General features: G+C 42.1%; 1 protein-coding gene across 1 annotated transcript in view; it reads left to right on the top strand.

Annotated features, from left to right (window-relative positions):
• The window catches only part of LOC107101875 (serine/threonine-protein kinase 17A-like), a 7,360-nt gene extending 2,829 nt beyond the window's left edge, over positions 1 to 4,531 (top strand). Inside the window, exons 2-3 of the mRNA XM_015400953.1 lie at positions 812 to 991; positions 3,341 to 4,531. Coding sequence (XP_015256439.1) covers positions 812 to 991; positions 3,341 to 3,656 — 496 coding nt within the window. The 3' untranslated portion in view covers positions 3,657 to 4,531. The remainder of the gene's footprint in view (positions 1 to 811; positions 992 to 3,340) is intronic.
• The last annotated feature ends 9,320 nt before the right edge of the window (positions 4,532 to 13,851 follow it).

Here is a 13,851-nt window from a genome sequence, read left to right as displayed (position 1 = left end):
GAGCATTTTCAGGGCTCAAACAAATCAGCTACTTCGGTAATGTGTGGTGTTTCCCTAGATCTAGTTATCTAGAAAAGAAATTAAGGGGCGTGCTTTGGTGGCGCAGTAGTTAGTGCACGCGACCCATGTGTGGAGGCCTTAGTCCTCAACGCTGAATCTGGCCTGTGGTCCTTTCCTGCAGCAGATTTTTCCACACTTTTTTGGCAATTATTTCTCAAGAATTTTAAAAAGAAAGGAAGATTGGATATAGGTCTATAATTCACCAAGTTAACAGGGTTAATAGATGGTTTCTTAAAGGAGACGTCCGGTCAGCAAGCAATGATTATTTATACCTAAAACTAGTACATTTACTTTGATTTAATTAATTTAGCGTTAATCATTAAAAATCATGATCACTGAGTCTGGGAGCGGCCATTTTTGCCCAAATATAGTAACCCCTCCCTCCTGCCATCTTCCAGCAGTGACATCACGGTGCGGTAAGCCTAGCGCCATTCTCCCCGCTTTACAAGCAAAATCAATGGGAACTACTAGACACATCTGCAATTAGTTCTTTGACAAACATGGATGTCTCCAGTAAAGTACATTGAAATGAAATTAGTCTTAATTAAAAACACTTATCATTTATGGAACAGTATGTAATAATTTCATATTTAAAGTACTTTCAGAAATTTGAAGTCTGAATATGACCAGACTTTTCCTTTAAATATTCTGTAAAATGTTATCTATTCAAAATATATTTCTGTCCAGGGGCTGCAGGTTTACGTTCCTTGGATGTTTTTTTTTTTATGAAAACCTTGTTGGCCTGATTCAGGAGCATCGGAGTCCTGGCCTACATAATGCTGACGGGAATCTCTCCATTCCTGGGTGACGACAAACAGGAGACGTTTCTCAACATCTCTCGGCTGAATGTGAGCTACAATGCTGAGGAGCTGCAGCAGCTGGACCGCGCCGCCCTGTCGTTCATCCAGATGCTGCTGCGCAGACGGCCTCAGTAAGTCCCGCCCTGCTCTGTGTCCTCATAGCTCAGCTCCTCCTTTACGGCTGAAACACCAACACAATGGTGCACACGTGGGAAAATGATGGTTTACACCGCATCCTCTAAAATCGTGAAGTAATCAGAGTCTCATGAACCCTTTATAGACTTTAATGAATTCTTTGTGGGTTTTTTATTAGTTTTTGCTCATTTTAAAGAACCTGGAAATGGTTCAACATACAAAAAGATATATGTACATGTATGTGTACATCACATACATGATAGAGGCAGGAAGAGGTAGAAAAAGGAAGAAATAGGTATGAAAAGGAAGAAAAGTAGAAAGAGGATGAAAGAAGGAGGTATGAAGATGAAGAAAGAGGAAGAAGTTTGTCCCGCCCTGCTCTGTGTCCTCATAGCTCAGCTCCTCCTTTATGGCTGCAACACCAACACAATGTTGCATACTTGAGAAAATGCTGGTTTACGCCGTATCTTCTAACATCGTATAGTGATCAGTCTCATGAGCCCTTTATGGACTTTAACTAGCCTGACAAACCAGACTAAATGTGAGATTAAATATGTAATATAGTCTGGCCCTGATGAATGAGACATTGGAAGATAGTTGATGAGAACAACCCCTTGTTTTATCAAACCGTGTATTGGCCAACACTCTGACCAATGAGCGCAACTGACTGTGACGTAGGAAGCGCGACAGGAAGCTGGTGGAGGAGTTTAAACAAAAAGCCTGTCTGTAAAACGGCGAATACGTCCTTCTTAAAAATGAATGAGGGTAGAGACTCTTCCTGCTCACGTTTCAACGAAAAACCCCAAGGCTAATCCTTCCAAAAATGATTCCAAATCCGAGTCAAAAATCTCCAGAGCCCCACACGACTATGCTGAGAAAGGGCCGCTGCAGATGGGCTGCAGTTAGCCCTGGCTGCTGTTAGCCTCGGAGCTCCACTGGTTGCTGCGGTCCTCTGAACTTGGGAAAATGTTTTTTAAACTACGCATTAAATTGGTAAATGGACCATATAGTGATGCTTTAGAGTATAATATTATCGCCTCAAATGATCTTTAAACGTACTTTTATTAGACAACAGCAACAAAAAGAGAACTTTTAACTTTCAATGGAGTGCTCCATTGAAAGCTTTACTAAATGCTCTATATATATATATGCCGATCGGTCCTTTTCCTGTAACAGATCTAAAGTGCTATCAGCATGACCTTTTCCTACTGGAACAGGACGGCAGCACCCAGAGACTGTGTTGAAAAGCTGCAAAGGAGGGAACTTCTAGGTTCTTTACTGAAATAGAAATAAAAAAAGGGCATAAACTGAAACTTCACTAAGTAAATGTTTTATATTAGCAGCACATTTACACAGGTTGGGTCTATAAGGAATATTTTGCACACTGGACCTTTAGATGTAGATTTTAGTCCACTATAAAGAGAAGTTCAGCTGTTTTTTGGGTTCATGACTCATAGTCCTCCCTCACAGTCTTTATTTGGTCTATAACAGCCAGATGTTTATAATATACAGTAGCAGCCATTCAAAACACCCCTTCCTAGCCCAACGGCAGCGAATGGCAGCTGAATTGCAGGCACCTTCCTTCAAAAATCACCTCCAACTTCCAGCCCCTGGAGTGACCCCTCTTCTTTCATATTTTTTATTTGACTCCACCCTTTCACTGAATTACAGGGTCTGACCAGGGGATGATGCTTCTCTTTAGATCTTAATGTCCACAAATGTTGACAGTAGGAATATTTTAGCACAAAGATTGAGTTTTACAAAGGAATTGTAGGGGACCAGCCAAGGACCCTTCAAGGAAAGTGAGGACGTTTTCAATGGCTGCTACTGTATGTGCCACATCTGTATCCTCCTCAGTCATCATGGGACCCCTGTCTCTGACGTCTCCTTGCTCTCCAGACCATTTGCGCCGGCTGCAGACCACAGCATGACCGCTGTATGGCTATGGAAGATTTTTCCTGCCAAAAAGCAAGAGCACCCATTTTCAATTGAAGAGCTGGATTTCCTCTACTTGCACTGAAAACTTGTAATGGTCGCATTCAAAACCTCTGCTTTCTCTCGAATCTATTCGCTTCTCCATTAAATCTATTTCTGCTCTCTGATCTGATGGCAGTAGTGTTGTTTGACAAACATCGATGCCTTCAGTAAAGCACATTAAAATGAAAATTACTAAAACACTTATTTATTAAACAGTATGTAATAATTTCATATTTAAAATACTTTGAGAAGTTTGAATTTTTAATATGACAAGACTTTTTCTTTAAAGGGGCTAACTCCAGACACAGAGCTTCTAGATTCTAATTCGTTCCATGCAGCAGCTCTGACTAATGTGTGTCTATCTCCAGAGAGCGGGCCACGGCAGAGCAGTGCCTCACACACCCCTGGCTTCAGAGGACTGGGCCCCCGATGGAGGAAAAACCAGAGAGGTCCAGCATCAGCAGCCGGGCGCCTGGCCGCAGCACAGATGAAGATCCAGAGGAAGGAGGGGCGGTGACTGAGGAGCTGATTGTCATGGCGGCCTACACCTTAGGTCAGTGCCGCCAGTCATCCAGCTCGTCCTCTGAAGAGGCGGTGGAGCAGAAGGCCATCACCTCTAAACGCTTCAAGTTTGAGGAGCCATTCAGCGTCCTGCAGGAGGTCCCTGGAGAATTCATCTACTGACCAGAAACCTTTTTATTAAACCAAGATTTTATCTGAATCTTTTATTTAACTTGCTCGATTTAAGTGACTTTTTATTGGTTCCCTTCCTCATATTTTTTCCCAATAATGCACCAGAAGACGACCAATCAGCGAACAGGACGTCCAGAACAAAGGCTTCAGATTGGACGTGTTTGTTCCCAGTGGTGCTGCAGGTTCTGGAGATGCTAAAGGAGGTTTTCGTTAAAATCCAGTTTAGTTACAGACGACCTAAGAGGAACAGGAAACTTATTTTAAAGTCACTAAACTGTCAGCAAAAACATGGCAGCCTGATGGGAGCAGACCATCGTTCTGATCTGCCCAGTTACTAAAATCCAGCTTGTGTTTATTATCTAATCAAACCCGTTAAATTAGTTTTTTATGTTAAACTTAGCTGTTAAATAAAAAAATTTTTAGTCTCAGCTTAACAGAACCAAGCTTAACCGCTAAGGCAGCATACCTGAAAGGCTTTGTTTCTGCTGTAAGCAAAGAGGACGGTTTGTTAAAGGAAGGTTGAATAAAAAGAAGTGAAAAACATCTTGACCTAAAAAAGGGGTTCTAGATTCACTTTTCTTTTTTCTAAGGTTTTATTTCAATTTTTTTCCCCTCTAAGTTTTGTTTTCAAAAAGGTTTTATGGCTGTTATTTTTTTTTTTTTTTTCAAATTTCTCCTTTTTTTTAGATTCTAAGGATCTTAAGGTTCACATTCTGTTCACTTTAAGCAAAAATCAAACATTTGCTTTTAGTGAACATTAAAAATGTCTTTGCTGATGTCTATGAAAAGCTTCTTGGCTCCACTGTTCAGAGGAGAACACAACACGAGCCGTACTTCTGAAAAAGAGAAATAAAACTACATTATATCACATTTGAAAAAAAAAAAACGTGAGGAAAGTGGCAAGTTAACCTAATTTCTGGCTTTTTTTTTTCCATTTTTTTTTAACCTCCATTTAAAGGAAAAGTCTGGTCATATTCAGAATTCAAACTTCTGACAGTACTTAAGGTATGAAATTATTTATCTTTCAATAAATGATAAGCATTTTTAATTGAGAGTAATTTCATTTGAATGTGCTTTACTGGAGGCATCCATGTTTGTCAAAGAACACTACTGCCACCTACTGGTTCGTGACGTCACGACGGTGCGGTATCGGCTGTTGATCAAGTCCCAGTGCTGTATCTGGTGTTTGTCACAACGCGCTATTATCCAAGTCATCTTGAAAACATTCTTCTTCCAAATGTTGGCTACATATTACGGGTTTTTTCTCTGGCCAGAAGTTCGATGGCAAATCCTTCCTCTTCAAGTTGGCAATCCAACGATGAACCCGTCCGTGGAGGATCAGGAATCAGAAAGGTGTAATATTTTTCAGTTTTACCCGATGTATTCCAACATCCAGCTGCCATGCACGTGAGCATTGTCAGTTTCACTATAGCTCTGGTGAATTTCAATGGTGAAGTCCTCTGGAAATCTTCAATAATTGTTGTTGATTGCAGATATGTCTAGTAGTTCCCATTGATTTAGCTTGGAAAGCGGGGAGAATGGCGCTAGGCTAACCGCACCGTGACGTCACTGCTGGAAGATGGCAGGAGGGAGGGGTTACTATATTTGGGCAAAAATGGCCGCTCCCAGACTTAGTGATCGTGACCAAAACTATTGTTTGTTTTTTTTTTTTACTGATTATCGCTAAATTCATTAAATCACTGCAAATGTATTAGTTTTAGATATAAATAATGATTCAATGATTATTCCTTCCTGACTGAACTTTTCCTTTAAAAACATGTTGTTTGCAACAATAATGGATGTAAATTCCCTCCATCCATGCTGAGGCCGGCCACCAGCTGCCTTTACATGCTGGCTGTGTCCCGCTGAGGGGGGGAAGCAAAGATTTCCTGCACCCAGTGGACCCTCAGCTGTGTTCACCCAGCAGGTCACGCGTTGATGGCAGTGCTGACCATGCCCACTCCTATCACTCCTTTATCAGCTCAGAAACTTTTGTATTCTATTTTTTGTTCTGTCTCTCTTGAGCTCTGCTTTCTCTTGGTGTTTAAGACATGTCTCTGTTTTTCTCTTTAATTTATCTGTTTATATGGAAACACCTTTGTACCTGAAAAGTTTCTTGTTGTAAATAAATGTTTCAAAGTTATCAATAGTCGTTTATGTTTGTAAACACCAGAGCAGCAAATATGACAGTTTAGCTTAAAGAATGAAGGTATTATGCTGCAAAGGAGATGGGGAAATGTATTCTAGCAGTACTACATCTATATCAACTCATTACACATCAGTGATTGATGGATTCATGATGGATTTGCAATGACCTCTAGCTACCACTAGAGGGCAGAAGCAGACTTGTTAGCAGGGGTCACCAACTTTTTAAGGCTTCTGTCTACTTCATGGTACTCAGTCAGGAAGGGCCACCAACACTGACCCATGAACTGCAAGGGTGAGCGTTCACCTAAAGTTCTTGCATTATAGACATATTTTTATTGCTTCTTTTAATTTCTTATTATATTGTCATTTTGAAATGCTCTATAAATGATTAAAAGAAGAGCAACAGAATAAAATACAATTCCAAACTTAAGCCAATGTCCTGTCTTCAGAAGAATCTGAGGGCACCATGTTGGTGACCCCTGCTTTATAGGAAACCATTTCTGGCAGCAGGGTCGACATCAATGAAAGAAAGAATAGATTCCCTTAGAAAATATTATATTAAAAAATTATTAAAGTCAGTTCAGATATGAATAAACAGAATGATTTGATAGCAAACGTTTCCACGTTACAGTTTATTACCCTGTTTGCAACACTGAACAGTGTTCTTAAATGTTCTTTTGATTTAGATCAAAAATATAATCAAGTTTTTATTTAAACTAAAGTGCTCATTCTTTAAAACCACACGTTAACACATCCACCATCATTTATTCCGATAAAAGCAAAATGCAAGCAGGGCTAGTGGAAGGAGCAGCTACTCAGGGCCCCCAAGGCAGCTATGGCCCCCTAGAGCAAATTAAAGTTGCTGTTTTTGTTTTTACTTGCATGTGTTATTGTTTTTTTTTTTTTTACTACAGTTACAGAAACACATATACCCCATTTAAACTACCCTTGAAAAACCGTGCCAAAACCGGTCCGAGCTCAGCAACTGAGATAACTTATCGTGTGTAAATGGAAAGCAAACTGAACTGAACCGAGATAGACACAAACAAACCGAGCTAACTGCAGACCAGTTCCAGAGGTGGGCTCGGCTTGGTTTTTCCCTGGCTCTGTTCTCTGATAACAAGAGCACATGAGCAGAACGTCTGGCTGCACATCCTGATTCACACTCCATTCCAGTAGTTGGCGCTAAAGCCCCTCCAGAAACAGAAGAAGAAGAACGACTTCTTCAACTATTAACAACAATCGAAATCTTCTCCACGCAACATTTTAAATAATGGCATTTTAAATAATAACACTGAAGTACAGCAATAATAATCAAGAATAACTTTCTGAATGTGACAGGTGTAGTGTTATGTCGAGTCAAGGATGTCACCGGTATTGCATTTGAACGTCTTTAATGTTGAACATAACACCAACACATTCTCGGGTTGCTGAACAGTGTGTTTTCGGCTCTAACGTCTCTACTGCATAAATCACTTCCTGGTTCTAGAACTCCAATGCAACCTTACACATAAAATAGTTCCATTACATTACATCAGCCTTTCTTTGAGTCTTTTAAGACAAATTAACAGTCGGTTATCTCTCTCTCTCTTTTTTTTTTAAACAGCATGAAATTCCAAACACAGGTCTTTCTTCTTCAAACATCCAATGATTTTCCTTTTATATTAGCCTTAGCTGAAGTAAAATATTTAACTCAAGCCCAACAGAACCTTCTCAGAATAAACCTCAAACTTATGGCTGTAATTGCATAAGTCAAAATAGCTGAATAACTTCTTCAGTTGGTGTAATCAGAGTATCTTTTAGGTAATTTAACAACCCTGCCACTGGAAGTCGTACGAACTGGAGTCCCAGGTAAGCTAAGAAGAACCGGGTCCGGAGAGTCACACCCTGGTTCTACAGGTGAGGAAGATGGGTGTAGCTCATTTTCACTCTGAACCTGTGGCAGTCCATCTGTTGCAGGAATAGGTGGGTTACTGAGGATGGGTCTCAGGTGTCGGCGGTTCCTCCTCAAGACTCCTGACTCAGTCTGGACAAGGTATGATCGAGGTGAATCACACTTTTGTAGAACAGTAGCTGGTTCTGTCCATCCCTTTTTAATGTCCAGTTTCACTGAAACATTGTGTCCTGGTTGGAGTTCTGGTAGTGGTTTGGCACTATGTCTGCTGTTGTAGTTTCTCACATAGTTTTCTTTTGTCTTCGCATCAGTTGACCTGACGAGCTGTAGATCCGGCCATGCAGGCTGCAACTTTGTTTCCAAGATCGGTATCGTGGTTCTGATCTGTCTACCTAGCATAAGTTGGGCTGGGCTCACACCAGTTGCTTGAATGGGAGTTGATCTGTAAATCATCAGGGCCAAAAATGGATCAGTCTGTCTCAGAATCCTTTTTGCCGTCTGGACAGCCCTCTCGGCCTCACCGTTTGCCTGTTGGTAGTGAGGACTTGTGGTAATATGCTTCATGTCATAGTCCTTCACAAACTGTTCAAAGAGTCTTCCTGAGAATTGAGGACCATTGTCGGTAACCAGTTCATTTGGACAACCCCATCTTGCACAAATGTTTTTCAGGTTAGCAACTGTGGTCTCACTTGACATGTTTTTGAGGTGGGCTAACTCAATATAACGGGAGAAGTAGTCGACTACAACTAAGTAGTTCTGTTTGTTAAGCTCATAAATGTCTGCAGCTATCCTCTCCCATGGCCGACTGTGGTAGTGTGGTAGTAAGCAATGGTTCTCTCCGCTGAGTTGGTTTTGACTCTTGGCAGTGTGCACAAGCAGTAACCATTTGTCTTATCTCACTGCTTAATCCTGGCCACCAAACACTACATTTGGCTCTTTCTCTGCATTTCACAATGCCTTGATGTGCATCATGAATGCGCTGCAGAATCTCAGGTCTTAGCTGTTGTGGTATAACAATTCTGTCATTATACAGAAGCAGGCCTTTTGACATGGTGATAGAATGTCTGTTAGCATAATATGGCTTCACACCTTCTGGCATTTTATTTGAGTTTTTAGGCCAACCTGCCTGCAAAAAGGTTTGCACTGTTTGAAGGGTCAGATCCTGCTGTGTGTGTTGTTTGATTAAATCCAGTTTAGTAGGAGAAATAGGCCAAGGGCATTGTGTTACATCTTCATATGCTTCCATTTCCTCCAGCAGTTCTGCTATTTCATAAGATGTGGACGCCTGTGGGTGGCGTGAAAGGGTATCTGCTACCAAAAGTTCTTTCCCTGGCATGTACACAGCTGTGGGGTTGTACCGCATCATTCTCAGCAAAAGTCTCTGACATCTAAGCGGCACTGAATGAAGATCTTTGCTGTTTATGAGATGTATCAGTGGCTTGCGGTCGCTCTGCAAGGTGAAAGAGTTCAGGCCATAAAGGTATCTGCTGAATTTCTCACATGCCCAGACTGCTGCAAGACATTCCTTTTCAATTTGAGCATATCGCTGCTCGGCATCGGTGAGTGTTCTGGAACAAAAGCTCACTGGTTTTAATTGTCCATTATGGTCTTTAAGTAAACCCCCCCCCAAACCTGAACTGCTAGCGTCTGCGCTGACAACAGTCGGTTGGGGTACATCATAGAATGCGAGGACTGGTGACTTTGTAACAAGTTTTTTTACTTTACTTAATGCCTCTGCTTGAGCGGTGTCCCAAGTCCAAGTCACATCACTTTTAAGCAGGTCATTGAGAGGTTTTGTGACCTCAGAAAGATTTGGTAGGTATCTGCCCAAGTAGTGAATCATTCCAAGAATCCTCCTCAGATCGGAAACATTCTTTGGTGGTTCAAGTTCTGTGATTGCATTGACTTTGGCTTTATCTGGCCTTATGCCATGTTCATCAATACAGTGTCCAAGATAATGGAGTTGTTTCTGACATAGGAGGCATTTCTCATGGTTTAACCTCAACCCTGCTTCCTTAAGTGTGTCCAGTGTTTTTTTTTTTGTCTCACTTCATGTTGCTCTGGAGTGTCTGCATAAATGAGTATGTCGTCCATGTATGTTGCTACTCCTTCTTGTCCTTCCAAGAGTTTTGTCATCTCACACTGAAATATCTCCGGGGCACTAGTAATACCAAATGGTAGCCTGTTGAAGTAGTATCTACCAAATGGGGTTATAAAGGTTGTTAATTTGGCGCTTTCTGGATCAAGTGGTATTTGCCAAAATCCGCTTGCAGCATCTAACAGTGAAAACACTTTGGCGCCTGCCAGTTTAGGCAAGATGTCTTCCACAGTTGGTAGGACATACTTTTCCCTTTTGACTGCTTTATTTAGCTCTTTCAAATCGACGCAGATTCTAATTTGTTCTTTGTTTTTCTTTGGCACGGGCACCATTGGAGCACACCACTCTGTTGGATCTGAAATTGGTTGAATCACTCCACAGTTTACCATATGATTCAGTTCTTTTTCACTTTTGGTAACATGGGAACTGACACTCTCCTTGCTGTTGTCACACTATAAGGAGCTGCACCCTCTCTTAGAGTGATCTTAACAGGTTTGATTTTCAGCCTTCCAATTTCATCAGGGCAGGATTCACTGATTTGTGCTGGAGCTCTTATTTCTTCCATGCGTTTTATCAGGCCCATGGCAACTGCCACATTACGACTCAGGAGGTGGCTGCATTAGGGTCCTTTAATCACATTGATTTTAAATCTGAATCTTTTGCCTTTCCTCATTGTAGAGGCTAAAAAATAGCCCATACAATCCAGTTTGCCTCCAGGGCTGTCTAGTTTGTTTGTTGGTTTTTTTAGTTTTGGCTTAAAGGCAAACTTTTCAAATGTCTCTGATGGTATAACACTTGTATCAGCCCCTGAGTCAATTTTGAAGACGATGTGAGAACCTTGAATTGGCAGGTTTACAGTCCAAGCTTTTGAAGAATCTTCCACGTCTGTGACTCCTCCCAGAAAGTATGTCATATTTCTTTCAATGTTCCTTTTAGGTGCAGTAACTTCACTGACCACACGGGAGCGACAAACGACCGCAAAATGACCCAGCTTTTTACAGCTTCTGCACTCAGCATTCCTAGCTGGACATTTATCATTCTTTGCATGTACTCGACCACATCTTGTGCACTTGTGACCATTATTAAGGTTTTGATAGTGTTTTGGTTTGACTCCTCCTGTGTTCTGTGCTTTGTTTGCATGGCTTTCGCTGTGTGTCAGCCTCTCTCGGTGTTGTTGTTGCTTGTAAGCCACTTCACTCAGGTTAGCACAAGCATTAGCTCCTTGCTCGCTTACGTGCTGTTTTATTTGCTCTGACTGTCTCACAAGCTCTACCACTTTACTGAGGGTTAAGTCAGGCATCATTTGCAGCTTCTCAGACATTTCTTTGTCAAGTATTCCTATGACCAATCTGTCTCGGATATTTTCTTCTTTAACGCGGCCAAAATCACAGGTGTCTGCTAACTCATGGAGAGTTCTTATGTATTCCTCCGCAGTCTCCCCCGACCTCTGAGCGCTCTGATGAAAACGAGCTCTTTAATGTATCGTGTTCACTTTGGGTACGAAGTAGTTGTCTAGTTTGTTTAAAACTATCTCATACTCCTCTTCCTCTTCCCCTTCTTCGAATGTGAACGTCTTGAACACTTGTTCCGCTTCCTTCCCGAGAGAATAAAGCAACGTACAGACCTGGACCTCGCCGTCTTTGTGGTTTAGCTTCGTGGCAACCCGGTAGCGCTGAAATCGCTGCCGCCATTCAGGCCACTGCTCCGGCCGTGAAAAATCAAAGGCTTCTGGAGGTGGGAACTTTTCCATCTTCCGACGTCTTCTGACACCATGTAGTGTTATGTCGAGTTAAGGATGTCACCGGTATTGCATTTGAACGTCTTTAATGTTGAACACAACACCAACACATTCTCGGGTTGCTGAACAGTGTGTTTTCGGCTCTAACATCTCTACTGCATAAATCACTTCCTGGTTCTAGAACTCCAATGTAACCTTACACATAAAATTGTTCCATTACATTACAACAGGCACCGCCATTTTGATTTGCTTAATTCCCTCTTTCTTCATTTTCTTCTTCTTTTATGGCGGTTGACTAACATATTTTGCTGCATTACCGCCACCAACTGCTTGATTTCCTCCTTTAATACTGGCAGTAATACCGCAGATCGTCACTAGGAGGCGAGGAGTCGAGGAACCGAGATACCGTGATGTATAAATGGTCGTCAGAACCCAGCTCGGCCTGGGTAACTGATCCGAGCTGTCATAATTAGAACGTGTGACTCTGTAGAGGCGCAAAAACTGAGACAGTTGGATTATGAGAAAAAGTTTATTGAAAAAATGGAAATGGACAAGATAGGATTTTGGCTGTTCGGAGGTCTGGTGAGCAGAAGCGTAAACGAACTGACGCCCTCCTCCTGGTTTCAGCTCCTTATGAAGACCTGTAATTAGCTCTGATGGAATGCACCTGCCCTTCCAGCCCTGCAGAGGAGAGGGAGAAAGAAACCACAGACCTGCACCTAGACCACAGAGTATGACACGAGCTCGGACCGGTCTTGTAAGGGTAGTGTAAATGGGGCTATAATTTCAGTAAAATCAGAGTTACACCACTTAATGGTTTTATTCAAGAAGGCAAAAAAAAAAGTATTTGGTACAAAGGCTGCCCAGTTGGTGAGTACGTCTGAATAAATATTGAACAAATATCTCCTCAAACATGCATATTCTGTTTTTACAGAAATTTCACAGCTGTAGATTGAGGCCAAAGTCAAATAGTGACATCATAAGATCAATACTAGCAGCAGGCGATTCATTAGTAGAGGTCTGAAACCTCCAGTCCAAGTACATATATATATCTACTGTGTACTTTGTTTTGTGAGAGGTTTTCTGTGACCTGCTTAAGCTTCTGTGTCTACCAATCTCCTTGATTAAAACCAGCCTGGGCTTATAAAAGCCACTCCACTGAAATGGCTCTGATATTGGTGACAGAATCCTTAAAAGAGGCGAGAGCAACATGGAAGTCCTCGGTACTTATCCTGCTCGACTTATCAGCTGCATTCGACAGTCAACCATGACATCCTTCTGTCTGTACTCTCGAGCATGGACATCACAGGGAGAGCACATTCCTAGTTTGAATCATACCTCACTGGTCGACCATTTAAGGTATCTTGGCTTGGTCACACTTCTGCAGTGCACCACCTCGCCACAGGGGTGGGTACTGCATACTGAGACCTCTTTGCCATATACACCACCACGCTGGGGCAGATCATTCAATCACATGCTTTCTCATACCACTGTTATGCTGATGACACACAGGTCTAGCTGTCATTTCCACCTGATGACCACATGGTCTCAGCAGGCATCTCAGACTTCTCTGTCTGACTTATCAAAATGGATGAAAGCCCATCACCTCCAACTGAATCTCTCAAAAACTAAACTGCTTGTTATCCCAGCCAAACCAACCATACAGGAGCAGCCATTCAAAATAGTTCTTCCCACTCAAACACCAGCTGAATCGCAGCCCACTTCCCTGTAACTCCCAGCAAAATCCCTTTCAACTTCCGGCCACTGGAGTGACCCCCTCCTTCTCCTGGGCGTGCATTTTTTTTTTACTCTGACTCCACCATTTCTTAGACATTGTCTTAGACAGACTTTATTGTAATTTCACTGAATTACATGGTCTAACCAGTAGGAGGAGCTTCTCTATATATCTTAATGTCCAAAAATTATGACAGAAATAATATTTTAGTGCAAAGATTTATGTTTAACCGGAATTGTAGGGGACCAGCCAAGGACCAACCAAGGACCAAACAAGCACCAACCAAGGACCAGCCAAGGACCAACCAAGTACCAACCAAGGACCAGCCAAGGACCAACCAAAGACCAACCAAGGACCAGCCAAGGACCAACCAAGCACCAACCAAGGACCAGCCAAGGACCAACCAAGGACCAACCAAGGATTAACCAAGGAGCAATCAAGTACCAGTAAAGGAGCAACCAAGGACCAACCTAGGACCAGCCAAGGACCAACCAAGCACCAACCAAGGACCAGCCAAGGACCAACCAAGGACCAGCCAAGGACCAACCAAGGACCAGCCAAGGACCAACCAAG

The sequence above is a fragment of the Cyprinodon variegatus genome, unplaced genomic scaffold (genome assembly GCF_000732505.1).
Source record: "Cyprinodon variegatus isolate N-32 unplaced genomic scaffold, C_variegatus-1.0 Scaffold1165, whole genome shotgun sequence".
NCBI classification, from domain to species: Eukaryota; Metazoa; Chordata; class Actinopteri; order Cyprinodontiformes; family Cyprinodontidae; genus Cyprinodon; species Cyprinodon variegatus.
Note: the sequence above shows the minus strand (reverse complement) of the source record. Positions and strands in the feature narration are given on the sequence as shown.